General features: G+C 38.9%; 1 protein-coding gene across 6 annotated transcripts; it reads right to left on the reverse strand.

Moving 5' to 3' along the window:
* Positions 1-4,038: 4,038 nt before the first annotated feature.
* ankrd44 (ankyrin repeat domain 44) lies at positions 4,039-21,642 on the reverse strand. Of its 6 annotated transcripts, none has more exons than XM_028436253.1 (28): positions 21,296-21,642; positions 19,744-19,827; positions 19,079-19,157; positions 18,476-18,546; positions 18,019-18,219; positions 17,861-17,948; positions 16,715-16,857; positions 16,430-16,642; positions 15,642-15,720; positions 15,462-15,576; positions 15,306-15,388; positions 13,262-13,325; positions 12,291-12,359; positions 12,066-12,206; positions 11,816-11,881; positions 11,597-11,708; positions 11,449-11,517; positions 9,860-10,061; positions 9,684-9,771; positions 9,474-9,591; positions 7,907-8,129; positions 7,557-7,644; positions 7,125-7,208; positions 6,161-6,306; positions 5,816-5,892; positions 5,645-5,727; positions 5,290-5,381; positions 4,039-4,585 (listed from the first exon to the last, which is right to left on the reverse strand). In XM_028436253.1, exons 1-28 carry the CDS (start codon positions 21,320-21,322, stop codon positions 4,326-4,328), a joined length of 3,165 nt encoding a protein of 1,054 aa, XP_028292054.1. In that variant the 5' UTR covers positions 21,323-21,642; the 3' UTR covers positions 4,039-4,325. The 6 variants fall into 6 exon arrangements, 5 of the variants coding, with proteins under 5 accessions (XP_028292054.1, XP_028292053.1, XP_028292056.1 ...); XM_028436252.1 differs by having other exon boundaries at positions 11,952-12,206; XM_028436254.1 differs by having other exon boundaries at positions 4,325-4,488; positions 11,952-12,206.
* Between the last annotated feature and the right edge of the window lie 494 nt (positions 21,643-22,136).

Genomic DNA, 22,136 nt, shown 5'->3' on the forward strand with positions numbered 1-22,136 from the left:
ACCTGGCCCCAGACGTTGCTGTGCAGCAGCTATAATATCTAATATATATCTAATAGCTATATTATAGTGGCTGAGCGGGTTTAAGATGAAAAACAAACAAATAGGAGTTCCAAATGTTTCTTTTATTGTTGTAAAGTATATAAAAACACACAGTGAGGGATAAAGAGCGCTCAGCGTGTCACACTGCATCAGGAACATCAGAGGATTGTCAGCTTCATTATATATATATTATATATATAATATATATATATATATACAGGCCCAGTGAGTCACACTGGGCCTGATGTTAACGTTCAGCTCTTCCTTTATTAAAACAGAGCTCAGTCCATGTTTGTGCACATAGTTACAATCACAGAACAAACAGATTCTTGATGTATTTTAAACAGAATGCTTCACTTTTCTCTCTTAAATTCAAAGTGGTTTTAAAGCAGTTGTGTATTTAAATATAAACCAAACAGGAGGAGAAGATGAAACCTGATTGGTTGGTATGATTCCAGCTGGATTTTTATTCACTGCTATGATTTTATTGTCTTAAGTTTGTGTTGATTTGGAGGATAAAAGAAAACAATGTGACAGAAAACAGTTCATGTAAAAACAATAGAATTCATTTAGTTCAACACACAATGTACACAAGTTCACACAAATACAGAGAATCTTCTGTGTTATGACCTCAACATTTAAAGTTCATTGTCACCATCAATAAATCTACACATCCTAAAGGGATCCACCGTCTGTTTTTACAAATGTGTTCAAAAACCTTCTAAATGTCCATATTAGTAGATTTATGTCTAACAAAACATTATTATGAACCATATTCATTTCCTTTTAAAATAGGACAACTTCACAGTGTTAGAACTTGTGTTCCTCCATCTTAAAATCATGTGATTGATGATGTCACACGGCCCCACTGCCTGTAAACATCTCAGTTTTCTATTGGAGTGAAACATTCAGCCTGATTTATAAATTATTTAGTAGATATTTAGATTATTTAGTAGATTTTTAGATCATTTAACAGAATTTTCAGTTAAAATAACAACTTGGTTTCTCTAAATAATTAGGAAAAGTTAAAGATGTCGATATAAACCTATTTTGTTTACAGAAATAAGATAAAAACAGTCGTGACCACAGGGGGCGACAGTTCCAACTCTGAGGTTTGGGAGTAGACAATGAAGCAGAGAAGAAGAGCTCTCCAAAGAGATCTTTACTCTCCCTTAAACAGTGTGCTGACACGCTCTGATGGATGAAGTTAGAGCGTAAATCAGGGACAGTTGAAGGACCTTCACCCAAAAGTCCTTCTATCCTCGAGGTTTTTTGTGTCATTTCAAAGGCTTTAGGCAACATTTGTAAAACAGTGGCAGATCCCTTTAAATACTTTTATTTTATTATTATTTTGATCATCGTGACATAAAACTGTATTTTTTTAAACTTCTTTCCCAACGATTGTCATCCATGGCAGTGAAACTGTAGCAGAAAACGAGCCACGCCCCCTCCAGGTTTTAGTCAGATCACAGCAGTGCTTTTATTTTGTTAAATTACTTTTTATTTGTGTGTTTTAGGGGCTTTATAATTTAAGCTGGATTGAATATATGCATTAACAGACTTTAATAGAGTGAAGCGTGAGGAAAACATAAAACAACTCAGATTTCTGTCTTTGTTTTTGGTTATTTTTTACATCTTTTAGTGACAAAAGGTTTTCAGTGTAAAAGTTGTGAAATGATCTTCAAACGGTGTGAAACATGAAGGTGCTGGACACGTGAGACGATGGCACGAGGCTGTGTGGACGAACAGTAGAGGGCGATGTGGGGGAGTGACGCTTTGAACCATCAAGTAACAACAATAAATAACATGTTTAGGAAGCTCAGAAGTTTGGGCGGGGGACAGGAAGTCCCCTTCAGGTACATCCTGTTCTCTGACTCAGCAACAGTAGCTGTGCATGCTCTGCAGCTCAGTAGCACCCCCGCTGGTCAGATTTAGTAACGCAACAACAGAAACATCTTTTGGATTTAATAATGGCATATTTAAATATATTAATCACTCCCTAATTGATGGTTAAAGTACAATGTTTACAAGATCATTAAAGTTAATGTAAACGTTTTTACAATTTTAATTGTTCAAAATGTCAAACTTTGATGACAAATGTTTATTTAGTTTTTTGTTTTTTATAAATCTTTTCTATGGAGGTAGATTTGTGTCTTTATTATTCAAGCACAAAAATAAAAAAATATCTTTCAAAAAATCAAAAAAAGTTGATTTCAATCAAAAATTTTAAAAAAGTGTTGAAATGCAAAACACTTTTTTTTAATTATTAAAGTCATCTCTTTTGTATGTGGGCCATATTATAGGTTGTACATGTCTTTCTTCAATAAAATAAAATAAATTAAACAAAAATATATTTTCAATCTAAGGAAAAAAAATCATTTGAACACTTTTTTTCTTTGATTGAAAACATTTATTTTTTTATTGAATAATAAACTTTTTCAGTTTAGTTTTAGTCGACTAAAAACTAAACGCTTATTCTTATTTACTATTGGTATGTTGTCACATACTTCTGATTGGCTCGTTTAACAATATGTCCCGCCCCTTCACATAATCCGAGCTGAATTATTTTATTTTACTTAAATCTGATACATTTTAGTCCTTTCGCCTTTGATTTGTTGAGTTTTAGTCGGTGGGATAACGAACAGAATATTAGTCGTGAAACTGGAACTGGTAAATTAACACATTTGAAATCTGACTCGTGATTGGCTCAGATTGGTTTGGAGGCGGGTCATTAAAAATGAACACATTAAGTTTTGAGTTTGTTTTAAACATTTGGAAGAATGAAATGTATTAACTCATAGTTTAGATCATTTTGTCCATTATTTGATTCTCTTGAGTTCCACGGATAGTTTTTAACGATGGTTCAGCTTTAATCTGAACATAATCAGAGATCAGGATGTACCCTAATGTGAACCCTTAAAACACGTTATTAAACTCAACTCTAACTTTGTGCTTTAGTCGTTTAAATGCTTCAAAACAAAGAAGTACCTGAAGATGATTATTTGGTAGAGACCAACGTACACATGTTAACAGTGAAATAGCTTTTATAAATAGAGGCGAGAACCAGAGCTGGTTTGGATCAAAGCACCGAGAAGAAATAAAAACCTTTTGAAGATGAAACTCTGACTCTGTAGTTAAAGGTTCAACATTAACACTAACCATGTCAACATTTCCTCTTCCTGTTTCCATTGACCTGACGTACGCACACATTAACGTGGCTTTAGAAACTTGGTCCCTATTGGTCATTTACATATTATTTTATGTCAATTTCCATGTTTTAGAAAATGTACAAGTTTGAGATCATTCATGTACCGTTTCCAGGCTGTAAGTTGCTATTTTTTCAATTAAAAATGAAGTAAATTACAGTACATACAGGAGGCAGCACCACATAGTGGACAAACATGTGAATTACATCTCTCTATGAATGCATAGTGGTTTCTCACTCAGAACATACAGTAAATGTAAAAAAGAATGTTTATTTAACACCTGCTGTGTTTTCATTACTATAGGAAATGTGTAAAATCTAACTGTTAATAAAAACTGGTCAACTGTTTTTTTTCTTTTCAGTGTTTTTGATTATTTAAAGCAGTGGTTCTCAACCTGTTCAGGACATGACCCCCAAAATAAATGTTAGAATATAGAAAAAGTGGTAAAAAGGGTTCAAAGTGTCAATACTGAACAATTAGTTTAAACTGGCAAATAATGGGCATGACAAATGTGGTTAAAATAATGATGAAATCTGGTGAAAAGAGGTTAAAAGTGACAATAATGGGTCAACATCTGTGACATTAAGTGGAAAGGGTTTATAAGTGCTAAACATGCCTGGAAAGTGGAAAAAATGTGATGTAGAAGAGTCAGAAATGGGAGAAATGTAGCAAAAATGCTTTAAAAGGAGCAAAAATATGGCAAGAAAAAATGATGAAAATATGTTAAAATATGATGAGTTTGGTGGAGTTGCAGAAAAATGATAAAATAAGCAAAAATGAGCTCAAATTGTTCACTTTTTGTTTCTTGAAGGCATGTGACAACCCCCTCCCAGTGTCTCGCGACCCCCAGGTTGAGAATCACTGCTTTAAAGAACATTAATTTCTGTGGTTTTGATGAACAGTGATATTGTGAAGTTAAAATAAGGTTTCATATTTAAGTTGAGGGCTGATAATTATATAAAGCAAGTGTCTGTGTGTTTTTCAGGAACTGATCAATAATAGTGAACGTTATTGATCAATAATAAACATTTCAGATGTGTTTGTGTTAATGTTGAACCTTTAAACATAAATCACTGATTCTCAGAAAGTCTCTGAGTCCTCAGAGTCGTTCTCGGTGGTTCCCTCGCTGGAGGGTCTGGAGCAGTTCCTGGTTCCTGGGGGGCCCCGGGGATGGGCCACGGGGGCTTTAGGACCCTGAGGGGGCAGCTGCCTCAGGGCGGGGCCTGGGGAGGGGAGCCCTGAGCTGGAAGGGGAGCAGAAAGGCATCATGGAGGCCAGAATGAGAGCCAGACACTCAGCCACAGCTCTGCTAGGAGCACAAGCCAGGGCGGGGCTCAGACCTGAGGGGGCGGAGCCAGCGGGGGGCGGAGCAAGAGACCAAGCAGCAAAGCATTAGTAACAAAGAGGGTGGAAGGTTCCAATCCCGACAGCAAACAACTGAGCAAACAAAACAGTTACACCCACTGTCCACAGGGGGCGCTGCTAACAGAACCTCTACTGTCTATATATCTATAGAACATATAGAAATATAGATCACGAGACTTACAAATAAGTGAATCCTTTGTTCTTTGGAGAACGTCACGGTTCAAAAACACGTTAATCCTTCTCAGGACTCAAACATTTATAACGTTCTGCTTGACATACATTTACATGTTTTAATATGCATATTATAAATCTTTTTGAATATTTTAACATCTGCACATTTGTATAATTTAAATGATTTAACAGGCGTATGTTGAGGCTTTTTAGATCATTTAAAGCTGCACTGAAAGAATCCAGTTTTAAAATGTATATGTATTTTATTTGGCCTTGTTTTATCTTGAAAGATAAATAAGTGATATGAAAGAGGCCGTGTTGATAATTATACATTACATGTAGTGAGACTGTAATTGGTGAGGAGTATTGCCATGGTTACCATCATCTTTGCGATGAATGTGTTTTCTATCTTACTGTAGATCTCGTGACGTTCTCTGAGTGGATCATTTTTCAGCAGGAAGTGAAGCTCAGCTCATGCAGCGATGGACAAACATCAGATCATTCTCACCGTTTTCATCCACAGTCTGAACGTTGGCGCCGCTCTTCAGCAGCTCCTGAACCGCATGTTTCAGACCACTACGAGCCGCCAGGTGGAGAGGACTGAGGGAGACACGGAGAACTTAGAGAGAAGCTAGCAGGAGGCGGAGCAGGAGGCGGAGCATTCTACAGCTCATTCAGACACCTTTTCATCTGCAGTAAAAGGATGTTTTAAAAGAGCCACGATTCACACAGAGAAAGAAACACATCATTAAATAAAACGATAGAATAAAGAAAATAAAATAAATAAATAAAATAAAATATGTTCTACCACTTCACTGAAAACAAATATAAGAGTTTTGTTTTTATTCAGACTCAGTACGTACGTTTGCAGAGCTGCGTTTGGAGCGTTTATGATCGATGTGTCCGACAACTTCTCCAGAATTAACAGAACACACTCTTCTTTCCCCTGGAACACACACACATTAGCATTAGCATTAGCATTAACACACACACACAGTCACCCACACACACACACACACCTAGTGGATACGTACGTTACTACAGGCCAGATGCAGGGCGTTGTTTCCTGCTTTGTCCATCAGACTGAGGGTGGCGCTGTTCAGCAGTAAATCTACACATGAACAAATAAAGAATAATAACACATTTATATGAATTAATAATAACAAACCAACTAAATAACAACACACAATTAAAAAAAAACAAAAACAAAATAATAATAAAAAGTAACCAAATAACAAAACAACCATACAAAAAAAACAAATAATAACACGTACATAAAAACATATCATTTTGAAACAACAATGTGAAAACTAAACCCTAACACACGTTGTGTTTACTATTATTAATTTTATTAATAAATAAATAAACTGTCATTATACCCAGAGCTCCCAGACGTCCTTTCTGTGCCGCCATCATCACAGCTGTACGGCCATCCTCATCCTCAGCATCCACAGGTGCATCATGGGAAAGAAGCAGCTGGACACAGTCCATGTGACCTGAGAACGCTGCAGCGTGGAGCGGTGTCCTGACCACACGACAGAGGACACACACGTCTGTAGGGTGTGTATTCCATAAAGGGGGTTCAACAAACTCTGAGTTTATCCATAAATTCTAGGTCAACAAACCCCACGATATAAACTCTGTGTATCTGATTCATTACAGCTGGTTTGAAGTGGATCAATCAACCCTGAGTATGTAAACCTTGGGTTACTGACGTGCACACGCGCCATAAAAAGCCATCATCAGTGGAGCAAAGATTACACAAACTACCATGGTAACCACCCAGAAGAGAGTGATTTATTTACCCTAATGGGTGAAATAATCAGGTATTTATAGATCAATATGAGTCCGTTCTAAAAAAAATATGACTGAGCCTGGATTCGTACCCATGACCCTAAGACCCAAACACATAACCTTACCTGCTGATCCACCGTAATGTCCAAACTATGATGTTTATACATCCAGTTGTATTACAGTTTGTAATAATGTAAAGTTAAAGTGGAGCCATAAACATGTATTAATTTAAATTGACATATTCTCCTTTACACCATGGTAACAGACTCACAGAAGAACATATCTCACCTTCAGTAATATGAGATACTCAGTTTAAACATTTCTGGAACACCCCTCTGGTCTAGTACTGTGTCTGTCGTTGTGCGTCTGTCGTTGTGCGTCTGTCGTTGTGCGTCTGTCGTCGTGCGTCTGTCGTCGTGCGTCTGTCGTCGTGCGTCTGTCGTCGTGCGTCTGTCGTCGTGCGTCTGTCGTTGTGTGTCTGTCGTTGTGTGTCTGTCGCTGTGCGTCTGTCGTTGTGTGTCTGTAGTGTAACTTGTGTGTGGTTCTCACCTGCCCTTCATGTCTCTACACTCAGTGATTCCTGAACCCATGGCGTCTAACAGGAGCGTAGCACACGCCTCATGATCGTTGGCTCTGATTGGACAAACCATCATTATTATTATTATGTATTTATAATAATAATCATATTAAAACAATACACTATTGTGAGGTTTTTTTCTTGATATAAGGAAACAAAAAACATTGATTTAAATATTTTTCCACAGACTGACATCACAACATAAAAATATTAACTCTTTAATCACAAATAATGAAAAAGGTATTTAAAAAAATTGACATTGCAAAAATTAATGTAAAAGACTTAATATAGGTTTATTTAAAAAAAAAATATATATATAATATATAGAAATAACAAAATATATTTATATATTCTTATTTGAAGTTGAGAAACTATCAGACGTTTTGTTAGAATGAAGAACTCACACAGCACAGTGTAGAGGAGTGAAAGGATTCCCACTGAGACATCGACAACCTCTCTGTTCCAACAACACCTCTACACAACCATCATGACCTACACACACACACACACACGCACGCACGCACGCACGCACGCACGCACGCACGCACGCACGCACGCACGCACGCACGCACGCACGCACACGGACTGTCAGTTTATGACACATATACTGTCTGTTATGTGTGTAAATGAATGTTGCTGCTACTTATTAGTATCATACATGATGTTCCACTAATTAATGCTTCTACATGTATAGATCTACCTTCTCCATCACTGTGTAGATCTATACTCACTAAATGTCAGCAGTTGTAGTTACCATAGTAACAGGCCCAGTGCAGAGGCGTGTAACCGCTGTGGTCCATGAGAGGGGGCGTGGCTTGAGGCTCGCTGTGAGCGGAGCATAGCAGTTCACTCAGAAAGTGGGCGTGGCCTCGGGCGGCCGCCAGGTGGATGGCGGTCTGTCCTCGATGGTCGCCTAGCAACACGGAGGCCTCCTGCTCCAACAGACACTGGATGCTCTCCTCCTGACCACACAGCAGCTACACACACACACACACACACACATTACTGGGAATAGTCAGATCCGGCACCTCTTTTTTTTTTCTTGCGCCTCATTTACTTTTAGATGTGATCTGATTAAATGTTTCATATATATTATATTATTATATATTCTTATATTACAGCTGTGTCTTTTATTGAGTTGAAATCACTGAAAATGTCATTGAAACACAAAACTGAAGTAAAAACTGAGAACGCGAGTAAAGAAGAGAGGAGAAAGTCAGGCCACGCCCCCACGCTACATTGAAAGTGTGATTATTTTTTTTTATAACTTAGTTTTTATCTATTTCAGCCAACACAGTACAGTAAGAAAATGTAGAGTTTCTCTACTACATAACCATCCCTGAATCTGTAAATATCAGGTGAAATAAAAATAAAAACAAAGCAGACAAAAACAAAACAATAACAACACAGCAAGCACCCAAGAGGTAGCAGTTAGCATAGCTACTAGCAGCAGTTAGCAGCAGCAGTTAGCATAGCTACTAGCAGCAGTTAGCATAGCTACTAGCAGCAGTTAGCATAGCTACTAGCAGCAGTTAGCATAGCTACTAGCAGCAGTTAGCATAGCTAGCAGCAACAGTTAGCAGCAACAGTTAGCATAGCTACTAGCAGCAGTTAGCATAGCTACTAGCAGCAGTTAGCATAGCTACTAGCAGCAGTTAGCAGCAGCAGTTAGCATAGCTACTAGCAGAAGTTAGAGTAGCAAGCAGCAGCAGTTAGCGTAGCTAGTAGCATCACCTGTAGCGATGATGCTAATACAGGAGAACTTGTCTCCAACAACAGGACACAGGAGGAGAACTATCCAGGAACATGAGGAGGACTCAGGGACAGAGAGAAGTTAAAGTTCTGATATAGACATTAAGACAGAGGCTCAGTTCAAAGCTAAGATGATCTGCTGCTCTAGGTTTATGAAAGACAAGGCAGTGTTTTGACAAATAAAAAGTACGCATTTTATTTTAATTTCTGCTGTTATGATTTGGTAAAGTTTGTAAATATTGTGTATTTATGGGTTGTTGTGTTCTGAAAGTTTAGTTTCCTTTGTGGCTAAATTAGCGGTGATTTAACGCTTTCCTTGGTGCTGAAACATGGCAGATGTGACAGCTGATGGATGCTCAGTAACGGGTGATTGTCCACGCTTCTTTAACGCTGACTCATCATTCTTTTACTAAACATTTAGGTTAATTTGTTGTTTGTGTTCACGTGATATTATTGGATCATTTAGTTAGAAAAAGGTGCTTTAAAAAACTCGGAACAACACCCAGTCTGTGTTCCAGGACCTGATGATTGACAGATTATAACTGACTGAAGGAGGAGTAAACACTCACCCCGAGGTGCAGCGGCGTCAGGCCGTGGTTGTCGGCCATGTTGATGTCAGCGTCTCGTTCCATCAGCAACGACACAACGTCCACATGACCTCCAGCCACCGCCAGCATCAGAGGAGTCCTACATGGATTAAACCATTATGTGACCCCCTGGTGGACGGTAGATGAACAGCACCTCAGGTAACGATCACAGGTGTATTTAAAGTCACTCACTGTCCCTGAAAATCTACAGCATCCACCAGATCTGAACCACCAGGCTCGTCCAATAGGAGACGCACACACGTTGTGTGTCCGTTCATCACTGGAAAACACACACACACACACACACATCATTCATTTATCCTGATTTTAAAAATAAAGCTGAGTCATGAACCCGGTGAGTCGTTAACCTGCTAAATGCAGCGCTGAGCGTCCGTGCGTGGTGTCCCTACAACTCAGCGACGCCCCCTGGCTGAGGAGGGAGTGAACACAGTGGGCGTGGCCTCTGAGGGCGGACAGGCACAGGGCCGTCCTCCCTGACTCCTCCCTCACGTCCACGTCTCCGTCTTTCTGCAGCAGCAGCTCCAGCGCCTCCATGTGGCCATGGTACGCCTACGCACACACACGTGTTGGACACGTTCATAGTTTACCTTTTATTTATTTATTTAGTGCACGTTAATGAACAAACATGCATGTAAACACGCCGGATTGTAGCCAAAGGCTAATTTCCATCCGTAGTCTCACGGACTAGGGTCACAAAACATTACACAATCAAATTTACATCTACAGTAAGTACATTGTTATCAATAAATTACCAAAAGCCCTTTATACAATAATCAAATTGGACTTCTCTGCATCTATTAGGGATGTAACAGTATGTAAATGTTATGGTTCTGTATAATCACAATATAATAAGCTTGTTGTTTCACTGCAAGGCTAACAGTTAGCAGCAATGCTAACAATAACAAGAATGATGGTATTTATTGTCTTACTTTAACTTGAATAACATTATAAAGTGAATACTTCCAACTAACAGATTCAGATTCTTTATCTAAAGATGAATAATTCTAATGTAATCAGAAAGACTCTTAAAGGCACAGGTACAGAAACAGCCTAATAACAATACATTCAATTATAATAATAAAAACAGTCAAAGGAAACAAACTGCCTTATTCTTTGTTTAGATTAACTTTAGGTTTGTTTTAGAAAAAGATGAACGAGTCAACATTTAAGCTTAATAGTAATCTGAGTATTTAAAGTATCCACTAATCTTTTAACAACAGTAAACGTGTGGAACGTTCTGAGTGAGTTAGTTTCTAAATGTTTACAGTTTTTAATCAGAATGAATTGTTTGTTTGACTCAATCTTTAAACTTTTCTTGTAGCTGCATCAGGTTCTATAAACTCCTCTGTTTCTACCATCCACCATGTTTCCTTTAACCTCTGACCATTGGTTCAACCGTCTGGAACCTATGACCACGCCCCAAAGCATTATGGGACTTGTAGTTTACTTACTAAGTTTTGTGTTGCTATAGCAACACAAAACTTATTTTTTAGCACAACGACTCATTATTTTATACCATGACATAACCCTGATGATATGGAGGTAATACCGCGGTATCGTCAATTAGGGTTGGGTATCGGTTGGGTTTTATCCGATACCAGTGCCTACTGTATTTATAACAGTTCTGGTGCTTAAAAAAATTAAACAATACCCTTTTATTTTCAGGACCAAATTGAACACAATATTATATAATATAATAATAATAATATATACAATATATATACAAGTAACATATGGAATATAATATTGGGGGCGGGGCACTGAAATGTTCTTTCTTATTCGGTCTGGTTACTACCATTTACGTTGGAACCGGTGCCATATTGGTACCGTGTTTCAGTACCCAACCCTATCGTCAATACGTCACATTCCTAGTCCTGACACATGAGTCAGCAGGTGGACATGTGGACCAATCAGAGGCTTTGATGGTCAGACTCACAGCCAGGTGTAGAGGACTCCTACTGGTTGATGGTTCCTGGTCTCTGGGAGACTCGTCTCTGTCCAACAACTGTAGAGAAACAACATCCATGGTCTCAGACCTGTGACTCCTCCTCCTCCTCCTCCTCCTCCCCTTGGCGGGTCCTTACCAGCTGCAGGCAGCGTCTGTGTCCGTAGGCGGAGGCGTAGTGCAGGGGGCGGTAACCCTGGAGGTCTCTGAGGGAAGCTGTGGCTCCACTCTGGAGGAGGAACTCTAAACATCTGAAACACACAAAGGAAGTTCCTGATCAGGGTGTGGACACGACGCCTGGTGGTGTGGACACGCCCCCTGGTGGCTTTTAGTCACAGTGTTTACTGATGTCACTCACAGCCCCGCCTCCTTCTCTCTCTCCGCCTGGACGCCCTCGCTCTCTGACTCCAGCCCCACACCGCGCCTGAAAACACAGCAGGTTTATAGCACAGGTTCTCAAGTGGTGGGTCGGGACCTACAAGTGGGTCACAGACCTGTTTTCAGTGGGAGAAAATGATCCTGTGCTTTTATTTTGAAGGGATTTTACTCTATTTTCTAACAGATAATACTCATTGATTGTGTTTGAATGACACACACTGAACTTTGACCTGCGGTCCAGGTCGGAGGCAGCGGCGTAGTGCAGCGCAGAGCGACCCCATTGGTCGGTGGTGTCGAGGGCGGAGCCTGCAGTCAGCAAAGTGTGTAAGCAGTGATAGTGACGACTGGCTGCTGCATAGTGAAGAGGAGTCCTGGGAAGCACAGACACACACACACACACACACACACACAGGTGAGCACTCAGCTGAGGATGAGGAGGAGGATGAAGCTCGTACCTGCCACATTTGTCCTTCCTGTTGTGATCTCCTCCACTGCTGAGCAGCAGCTTCACACACTCCACGTTACTGAACACACACACACACACACACACACACACACACACACACGAGAATTCTGTATTAGTTAAACAGTTCTTCATTATAAAATATATAAATATGTTTGCAATAATCTGAGACACTTTTTTAACACAATAAAAAAATCACATTCATTTAAATAGATCCTCCTTTTTACAAATGTCTTCTAAATGTCCTTATTAGTAGATCTATGTCTAACAAAACACATTATTATGAACCATATTTATAAGTTAGTAAAAGTCCCTAAGGAGAACTTTTCCTCTCTGCTTCATTTTTTACTACCAAACCTCAGAGTTGGAACTGTCGCCCCCTGTGGTGACGACTGTTTTTATCTTATTTCTGTAAACAAAATAGGTTTATATCGACATCTCTAACTTTTCCTTTTTTTTTAGAGAAACCAAAGCAGCACAAGTTGTTATTTTGACTGAAAAAGCTGTTAAATAATCTATAAATCTACTAAATAATCTATAAATCTACTAAATAATCTATAAATCTACTAAATAATCTATAAATCTACTAAATGATCTATAAATCAGGCTGAATGTTTCACTCCAATAGAAAACAATGGGATGTTTACAGGCAGTGGGGCCCTGTGACATCATCAATCACATGATTTCAAGATGGAGGAACACAAGTTCTAAAATTGTAAAGTAGTCCTATTTATAAAAGGTCATTAAATGAATATGGTTCATAATAATGTTTTGTTAGACATAGATCTACTAATAAGGACATTTAGAAGATTTTAGGACATCTGTAAAAACAGTGGAGGATCTATTTAAAGTTTTAGTGCCACCGGTCATTGGAAGAGGTCACATGACACCAGTTGAGCCATAACACCCACAGGTCTGAGCGTCAGTAGCTATGTCTGATCTTAACATCGTGTAAACACTAACCCTCCAGCAGCAGCGGCGTGCAGGCAGGTCCTTCCCAGGCTGTCTGGGGTGTCGATGTGGAAACCTGCAGTTACACACACGTGTATTTTTTCATCTGAATAATATCCACTGTTATGCAGGAAGTTTAGTATTATTTGAGCCATAGTATATAGTCATTTTAAAGATGTAAATCCTTGTTTTAATGAGGAATAAAATTATTTCAATTTGACCAAAAATAGTGGAAAATGTGGTGAAATGATAAAAATAGGTCAACGTAAGTGATATTAGGAGGAAAAGTGGTGGAAAGCGTTTAAAAGTGCTAAAAGTGGAAAAAAATGTGCAGAAAAGGCATTGAAATGTGGAAATGTGAGTAATGTAGCAAAAATACATTAAAAGGAACAAAAATATGGCAAGAAAAAGTGACAAATAGGTTAAAATATGGTGAGTTTGGTGTAGTTGCAGAAAAAGGGTAAAAATAAGCAAAAAGGAGCTGAAATTGTTCAATAAATATTCCTAGTTTCTTGAAGGCATCTGGAGACCACCCTACTTCAGACAGAAGGTGATCAGCGCCCCCTGCTGACGACAGGTGATAGTGGACGTTAGTTTTCAATGTTTATATTTAGTGTGAGGACATGTTGGTTGTTCTGATGACGGAGAATAAAAAAGAGCTTTTTGATGTCGAGACAAATGTGAGAGCAAAATTCTGTGACCTTTCAAAGGTCGATCCTCTGTGTTTTCTGTCTGATAGAGTTTATAAATGTTGCTCTAAAGCGTTTCAGGAGTTCTTTTGTCTGATTTCATGATGAATTGTGGCCTGAGGGCCAGAAGAACAGAGGCTGGACTGTCAGTGAGCAGATGTTGAGTTCATCATCCGCTCCAGGAGCAAAACAAAAAGCACATGATGACTCAGCAGCTCAACAGGATGTTCAAGTTTTACTGTTTAACATCACAACATTAGACGAGCAGAGCTGCTCTATCAGCTTTAAACCACCGCACATCATCACCTTCATCACTATGACGACGTCCAATCACTAAATACGGCTCAACATTCAGTAGGGAGACCATAGTTTGACTTTAAAAAAATAAAAACACGGGCCGACGTCTTCAAACTCAAATTATTCGAGGTTTCCTTGATCTACTTTGAAACAAAAAAAATACAATATAATAGATAAATAAGATGTCATTTCTCCCTTTACAACAAAGAATTAAAAATACTGAAGTCAATCACCTTTATTATTCATTAAAATATTCATTCCTTAAAAAATCAAATGTAAATCTTCCTAAAATCTGTAAATCATTGAAACAATGAAAAATAAAAAATAAAAAAACTCAAGGCTTACAGAACATTAAATAATCAATAAATATATACTTTAATAAATAACTGAAATCCCATGGTCTTATGCTGACTCAGCTTTATTCTGTCTGTTGTCATGGAGACAGAGGTGATGAGGTCTAGACCAGATGATGGAAACTTTACCTTAACTTCCTACGTTCTAACTCTGTCCTTAGTTTTCTAATCCCTCTGTGAACCTCCATGGAGGTTTTATCATCCAGAAGAAACTTTATGATGATTTTATTCATAAATCCATCAGTATTTGGTCTTTTTCAATCCATCTTTGACTTTAGTCTCTCTTCTCTTTTCCTCATGTGTGACAATTTCATCAAAACAAAGCAGCATCTTTATTGACTGCATCACGTGTGAGTGAAATTACTGTAATAACATGATATTTCCTGTAAAGAGCAACTCATTAGCTTTAGCTCAGAAACTGGTGAAATTTCTCCAATAGAAGAAATATTAGCAGAGTTACAGTCATTTAAATTAACGTGTTCCCTGTGATGCGTTCAGGGTCCCTGGGTAAACCCAGACATTTTCATCAGTTTTGCAAATCTGGCTGGACAAGACGTGAAAAGAGGACGTTTGGGTAAAACCAGATGTATGGTCGCTCTAGGTTCAGGAAATAAAACTAATTCCTCTGGTTGTTGTTAAACTGTGGAAGTGAACTAGTGCCACCTACTGGACTGGAGTCTACCTGAGGACATGAGGTGTGGTGGTCTGGGGTCCTACCTGAGGACAACAGCTTACTGCAGCAGTCTGAGTGGGCGTTCATGGCGGCCAGGTGAAGAGGAAACATACCGTGGACGCCGCGCCTGTGAATTAGAACCCATCGTTAGACACACACTAAGGGAAACCCACTGGTCTGAGAGCTGGACCGAAGCGGACCGGGTGCAGTTGGCGCCACTGGTGATCAGGGTGTTGATGAGAAGCTCGTGGCCGAAGCGCGCTGCGATGTGTAGCGGCGTGTTCCCGTCTTTGTCCACGCAGTCGATCTCCCCTCCTGGAAAAAATACATCAAAGTCTTAGAAGAACAGACAGACGTTACAGAGCCGTGCCAGGACTCACCGTTCTGGATCAGAGTCTGAGAGCGAGTGAAGCGTCCATGGACCGCCGTCATGTGGAGTGGACTCTTTCCATCTCGACTCTGTCAGTGAAACACATTCATTTACGTCATCATTTCTGTTCTTCAGACCTAGAAACCTGCACCAGGAAGACCTGGAACTTCAAAAACTAGAAAATAAAAAGTGTCCCTGAAGTGGATTTTTAAAATGACAAATCCACCAGAACCAGAAAGACAACAACCAACGATGTCCAAAACTCAGAAACAATGACCTAAAGGGACCTAAAACAAAGGGATCTAATTATGAAGAAACTGAAGAGATTTTTTACCAGAACTACGGACACATGAACCAAAGGATCAAAACCAGAAGCTGGACTAAAGGGTCTCAAAAGAGAAAACTGTAACCAAAACCCAGGACACAAACCAGAGCGAAACCATGAAACCAAACCATTTGGTCCTGGAACAGAAAATCTAAACCAAGGAGACCTGAACCAGGGGATTTGAACTAAAAAGACTAAAACCAGAGTGACTTGAACCAAATACACCAAGACTAAAGAAGTTCAGACCAGAGAACTTTAACCAAAGGGTCTCAAAACCAGTTGGTGATGGAACGTAGACCCAGAACCAGAAGGAACATTTAACCAGACACAACCACCAAAAGAAACTGGTCCTGACCCAGAAACTAAAGAGCAGAAGAACTAAAACCATCCAGATGAAACTCATCAGCCCAAAGATCTGAACCACTGATGGACCTGAAGCAGACTGTGATGGCCACGCCCACCACAGGGTGTACCTGTACGTTGACATCGGCGCCGTTGTTCACCAGGAACTCTAAACACAGCGCTCCGTGTGTGGAGGCGGCGGCGAAGTGCAGCGGCGTGAAGCCTTTGTTGTTGGTGCGACTGACGTTGGCGCCATAGTCGATGAGTTCACTGACCACAGCGTCCTGACCGTTGAAACACGCCACGTGGAGCGGCGTGTTCCCGAAGGCGTTGGACTCGTCGATCTGAAGGACAGGAACCAGTGAGACCTGGAAGGTCCAGGGTAATTGGGGGAGGGGGGGGGGGGGGTGTCTGACCTCCACCGATAGGTTGAGCAGGTGTTTGACCACGCCCACACGCCCGCTGGACGCCGCCGCGTGCAGCGGCGTGTAGCCACGCTTGTCCTTACAGGTGACCTCAGCTCCCTGACTCACCAGCAGACGCACCACGTCCAGGTGACCTGTAGGGGGCGTCGCCCCACACAAGACAAGGATTTTAAACTTGAGGCCTGTGGACCACATTCAGACCGGCACAACATCAAACACGCCCACAAAATACTAACATTATTATCTACGAGTACAGTGTCCGTCGGAAGTATGTATTCATATAGTGGGAGGAGCTTTAGTAGAGTTAATTATGTCCAAATGAGTATGTGTTTGAAGGTTAGATGTACATAGAGGTGTACATACTCTGTAGTGTTATAAAGGGTTTATTTGTGGGTGTAAAATAAAATAATGTGTGTGATTTATCTGGTTTAATTCTATGAAACATGAATATAATAAATGTGTTTGTTGTTTTTTTACTCATTTTTATATTTTTTTGTTTAGTGTATTTTTCTGTAATGTATGTTTTTTTGGATTCATTATGTGTATCTTTATGTTGTGTTTTTGCATTTTTTGTATAATTGTTTTTTGTTGCCATGGTAGCGTGATTCTGGAATCATTTTGTGTATTTTTGTATCTTTTTAGTGTAGTTACACACACACGCAGACTTTCTTTGCTTTTATAGATAGATTATAGCAGGAAAACAAAGTTTAAAACTTAAAAAACATTTTACTGTTCAAGACAAGACAAAACAAGGCAGGAACAATTTGAGAAAAGACGACAACACAAAACAAGAAGAGAAAAAACAAGACGGGACAAAATCCAGACAAGACGAGACAGGAAATGACAAGGTATTCTTTTATTGTCCCACATTGAGAAAATGTGAGTTATTACAGCAGGAAGTTCATTTACACAATGAACAATAACAATAATAATAATGATTAGTATAAATATAAATATCCAGGTAATGAAACAGTAATTATTAATACTTCATTATAAACTAAGGCACTAATTCCAGTTCATAGAAACATTTCATTATAAGGAACAACTTTTCAACTCATTTAAAAAGAACTTTTAAAATGTTGTTCTATCTCCACGCTCTGGGAAAACATCCAATAGTTAAAAGGGGGCGTGTCTTACCCATGAACGCCGCCCAGTGCAGCGCTCGACTGTCCTTCTTATCGAAGGCGTTGATGTTCGCTCCTTTAGAGAGGAGAAGATTCACCATCTGACATAAAGACAGAAAGAGAGATTAGATCTGACTGGTCGGTTCCTACAGGCTCCTCCTCCAGCTGTACCTCCGTGTGCCCGTTGAGGGCGGCGTGGTGAAGGGCGGTGCGTCCACCGCGGTCCGACACGTTAACGCTGCTCAGCAGAGGAATGATGAGCTCAGCACATCGCACGGCGTTCTTAGCGGCCGCCACGTGGAGCGGAGTCTGCCAGTTCTTATCACGGGCGTTTACATCAGCAGAGTGACGAATCAGGACATGGACCGCCTCCTGTGGGTGGAGCCACAAAGAGAGAGAACAAAGAAGAAGAAGATGGAAATAATTTGAATAAAGAGGAAGGAAAGAAGAAGAATGGACAAGAAAAAAGGAAAGAAGATAGAGAGGAAAGAAGGAAATGAGGAGGAAAAACAAGACAAGACAAAAAGAGACAAAAGGAGGAAGAAAAAAGATGATGAAAATGAAAAAGTGGTGAGAAAAAGAATGAGAGGAAAATCAAAGAAAGGAGATAAAAGGAAAGAAAAGAAACCTGACTGTGTGAAGCTACTGCTCTATGTAGAGCTGTGAGCCACATCCCATCCTTAGAGTTCACACGAGCTCCTGGAACACATCATCATCATCATCTGACACACTCCATCACATACAGAACAATATTATTATTATGATCATACAGTGTAAACATCACATCATTAAATAATAATATCACACTATCAACAATTAGAATACCATGTTATTATGTTTATAAAGAAACAGGAAAACTCAGCAGAATAAGATGAATTCATTAATAATGAATAAATAACTAATGAATCAATCATGAATAAAAGAGTCATTAACGAGTTAATAAGTCGACCTAATAGGAACCTCTAAAAATATCTGTTATTTGCAGATGACTCTAATATGTTCTATGATAAATATATGCAGCAGTTTTTAGACGCATTCACAGCAGAAAGAAAGAAATAAACTCATAACATGGTTTGATTTGAATAAATTATCAATGAATTTAAACAAAACCAAACTTACTAAATAAATATAAGTAAAAGTAATGATAAATAATACAATTTGGAGTGGGATTCTTGATCACAAAATCTGCTAAAAATAAAAATAAATAGAATTAAAGAGTTATTAAGTCTACCTGACAGGATGAGCAGTTCTGTGATCTCAGCGTTTCCCAGGAAGGCGGCGGCATGAAGCGGCGTCCGTTTGTCTGAGTCCTGAGGAAGGAACATGAATGCATCGTCACTTTCTCTCCATCTTTGTTTTTATTATTATTATTAATGTTTATTCTTTCTTGTTCCTGTTCACTGTCACTGGGTTGGGTGGTGCTAAAGGGTGGTGGGCGGGGCTACACATACAAGGACACGCCCACTTACAGTCACTCCTGAAGGAAGTTAAGAGACTACAATTAACATCAATTTTATTATTATTATTATTATTATTATTATTATTATTATTATTATTATTATCATTAATCACATCAGTTGATTAGTGACTGTTTTTAATAATGTTATTCATTAATTAATCAGTTCATTATTTGATGAATCCATGACTTTTGTCGAGTCGTGTGTTTTTGTGACTTTCTGAGGAGGAAGTACTTCCTGTAAACAAACTGTGCTGTGTTTACTTTCCACTTCCTGTCCAACAATACTTACATAACCACAGCTGTGGTTATTATAACATGTGATAATAATCATGTAGCTCCTCCCCCTGCTCAGGGTGCTGACTCCCTCTACCCACCACACACACACACACACACACACACACACACACACACACACACACACACACACACACACACACCGCAGCGTTGACGTCCTCTGATCTGTAGAGAAGGTTCCTGATCTCGTCTGAGTCTCTGTGGAAGATGGATCTGATCAACGGAGGCTGATGACAGAAAAATATCAGATAAATATCAGAAATAAAGCTCCTCCCACAGAGCCACACATCAGTCATCATTAATTTAAACATCACACACTGAATTAATAATTAATAATAATCTCTGTTTATCAGAACAAATACAGCAGGGGTGTCAAACTCATTTTGATCTAAAGTGGGCCACAGATTAAAGGAGGGGAAAAGAAAGAAATATTAACGTTAGTTAATTATTTTTAGTATCAGCTCAATTCACTTAAAAATATCTTAATTTTGTCAACATTTTTTGCGTAATGAGACAGGTTAGTTGTACCCTACTGATGATGTGTTGTTGCAATAATAATCCTTTTTGTGGAATAGTTTGTGAAAAATTGCAAGAATTGTGGAAATATTGAGAAAATGTAAACCCTAAACATATTGTAGAGTTTCAATAAATTGGTGAATACGAGAAATATCTACACCTGGATTTTTCGGTAATTTACACGAGTTTGACATAAATACAGCCTCGTCTTCCTGTTTTATTATTAATTTACATTTACTGAGTCACTCTTTAGGGTTTAATGGAGAAAGTCAGGTTCACTTAAACCTGATCTGATCCAGAATGTGCTGTTGACTTTAAAACTTCTTTATTAAAATAAAAAAGAGAAACATTGATGTATGAGAGCAGAAAAACAGACAGGAAACCAGAAGTTTACTAATGTGCTTCACTTCCTGTTTGAAACGCCTGATTCTCAGAAATATGACCACAATGTTTCACTTCTGCTTCTTTACCACCGTGCACACACTGTGCATGTGCACGCCCTAGTCTGATCATCACTAATACTGAGATAAAGAAAAATCAATAAACACATTAACACAGATTCACTTTAATTGATTTATAACAAACACACAGAGCAACAGATAATGACACTACTATGATCATAGGATTAGATCAGGTTTAATTCATCATATCTCATTAAAACATGAACATAACCTGTTTATCATCATTGATCACTAAAGCCTGAAATAATAAACTCTAACCCTAACTACGGTTCAATATAGAATTATTATTATTATCATTATTATTGTAAGTTAGAAACTCTTTTTGGGGGATACTATTAAAAGTGGAGTAAACTCTGTTATAATAATAATAATAATAATAATAATAATAATAATAATAATAATAATAATAACTTTTCTTTCTAAAATTCAGCAAAAACATTTTAGGTAATTTAGATCTTTAAAATAAAACTAATTTATTAATAATTATTCTATTATTTATCCTCTGACATAAAGTTCACCCATTTTTATTATCTAATAATAATGTTTTTTAAACTCCACCAAGACTACAATAAAGTGAATAAATCAGTTAAAGTTTAGATTATTGATTTACATTAAGAGTTTTCATATTAAACATATATTTTAAACAACATTCGGTACTTTAATCGCAGTGGTTCCGTTACCCGGTCCAGAGGTTCTGCTAACGGCTATCAGCTCATACCTGCTCGGACAGTTTAAGAACCGCCATGTCCGGTCAGCACCGGCCGAACCTGCGGGGCTCCGAGGTCCGAGCACCGGCCCGAGCTCCTCAGGCTGCCCGCTGCGGTCGCTCCACCGGCCGGCGGAGGGAGTGATGGAGGCCGGGAGAATCCCCGGACCTCTCGCTGAAAGCGACCCGGGGGAAGGATCGCTTAGAGCGGCCAGAGTCCTCGATCAACCGCCTCCGAGCCCCGGTACTGCTGGGACCGGAGGAGGAGACGATGGCGACGGGTTGAAGTCAGGAAGAGATGCGGGGAAACGAAGCTTCTTCCTCCGCAGCATCAACACTGATTGCCTTGGTGCTGCCCTCCACCGGAACACCGGTGTAATGGCAACAAATGACCAGCAGCTAAACGGTGACTGGCGGAAACGCGCACGGAAGTTACAGTTTGTGAATAAAATTATTATTATTATCTATAACCTAAATAAAAAATAGTGTGTTATTAAAGAAATATGAAACACATAAAATCAAAGAATATTCTTATCTTCAACAGCTGCAGTTAATGTGTCTTCATGGTTGTACATTTAGGAACAGATCTATTTTTAATACGTCTGTGACAAAGGACAGAAACATTCAACATTAATTCATATTTAATTCATAATCAGGTTTTATGTGAACATTTATTGTAATTTGTTTTCAAAGAAACAGTAAAAACAAAGAAGAATAAAGTATTATGTGTGTTGAATAGATTCTTATTTATCTAATGATTGGTTATTATGGTGTATCAATAATCATTATTTCACATTATGAACTGTTCTGTGGTGATGCTTCTCATCACATAGATAATGATGACTTTGGTGCT

This window comes from Gouania willdenowi, chromosome 21, assembly GCF_900634775.1.
Source record: "Gouania willdenowi chromosome 21, fGouWil2.1, whole genome shotgun sequence".
Classification (NCBI taxonomy): Eukaryota; Metazoa; Chordata; class Actinopteri; order Blenniiformes; family Gobiesocidae; genus Gouania; species Gouania willdenowi.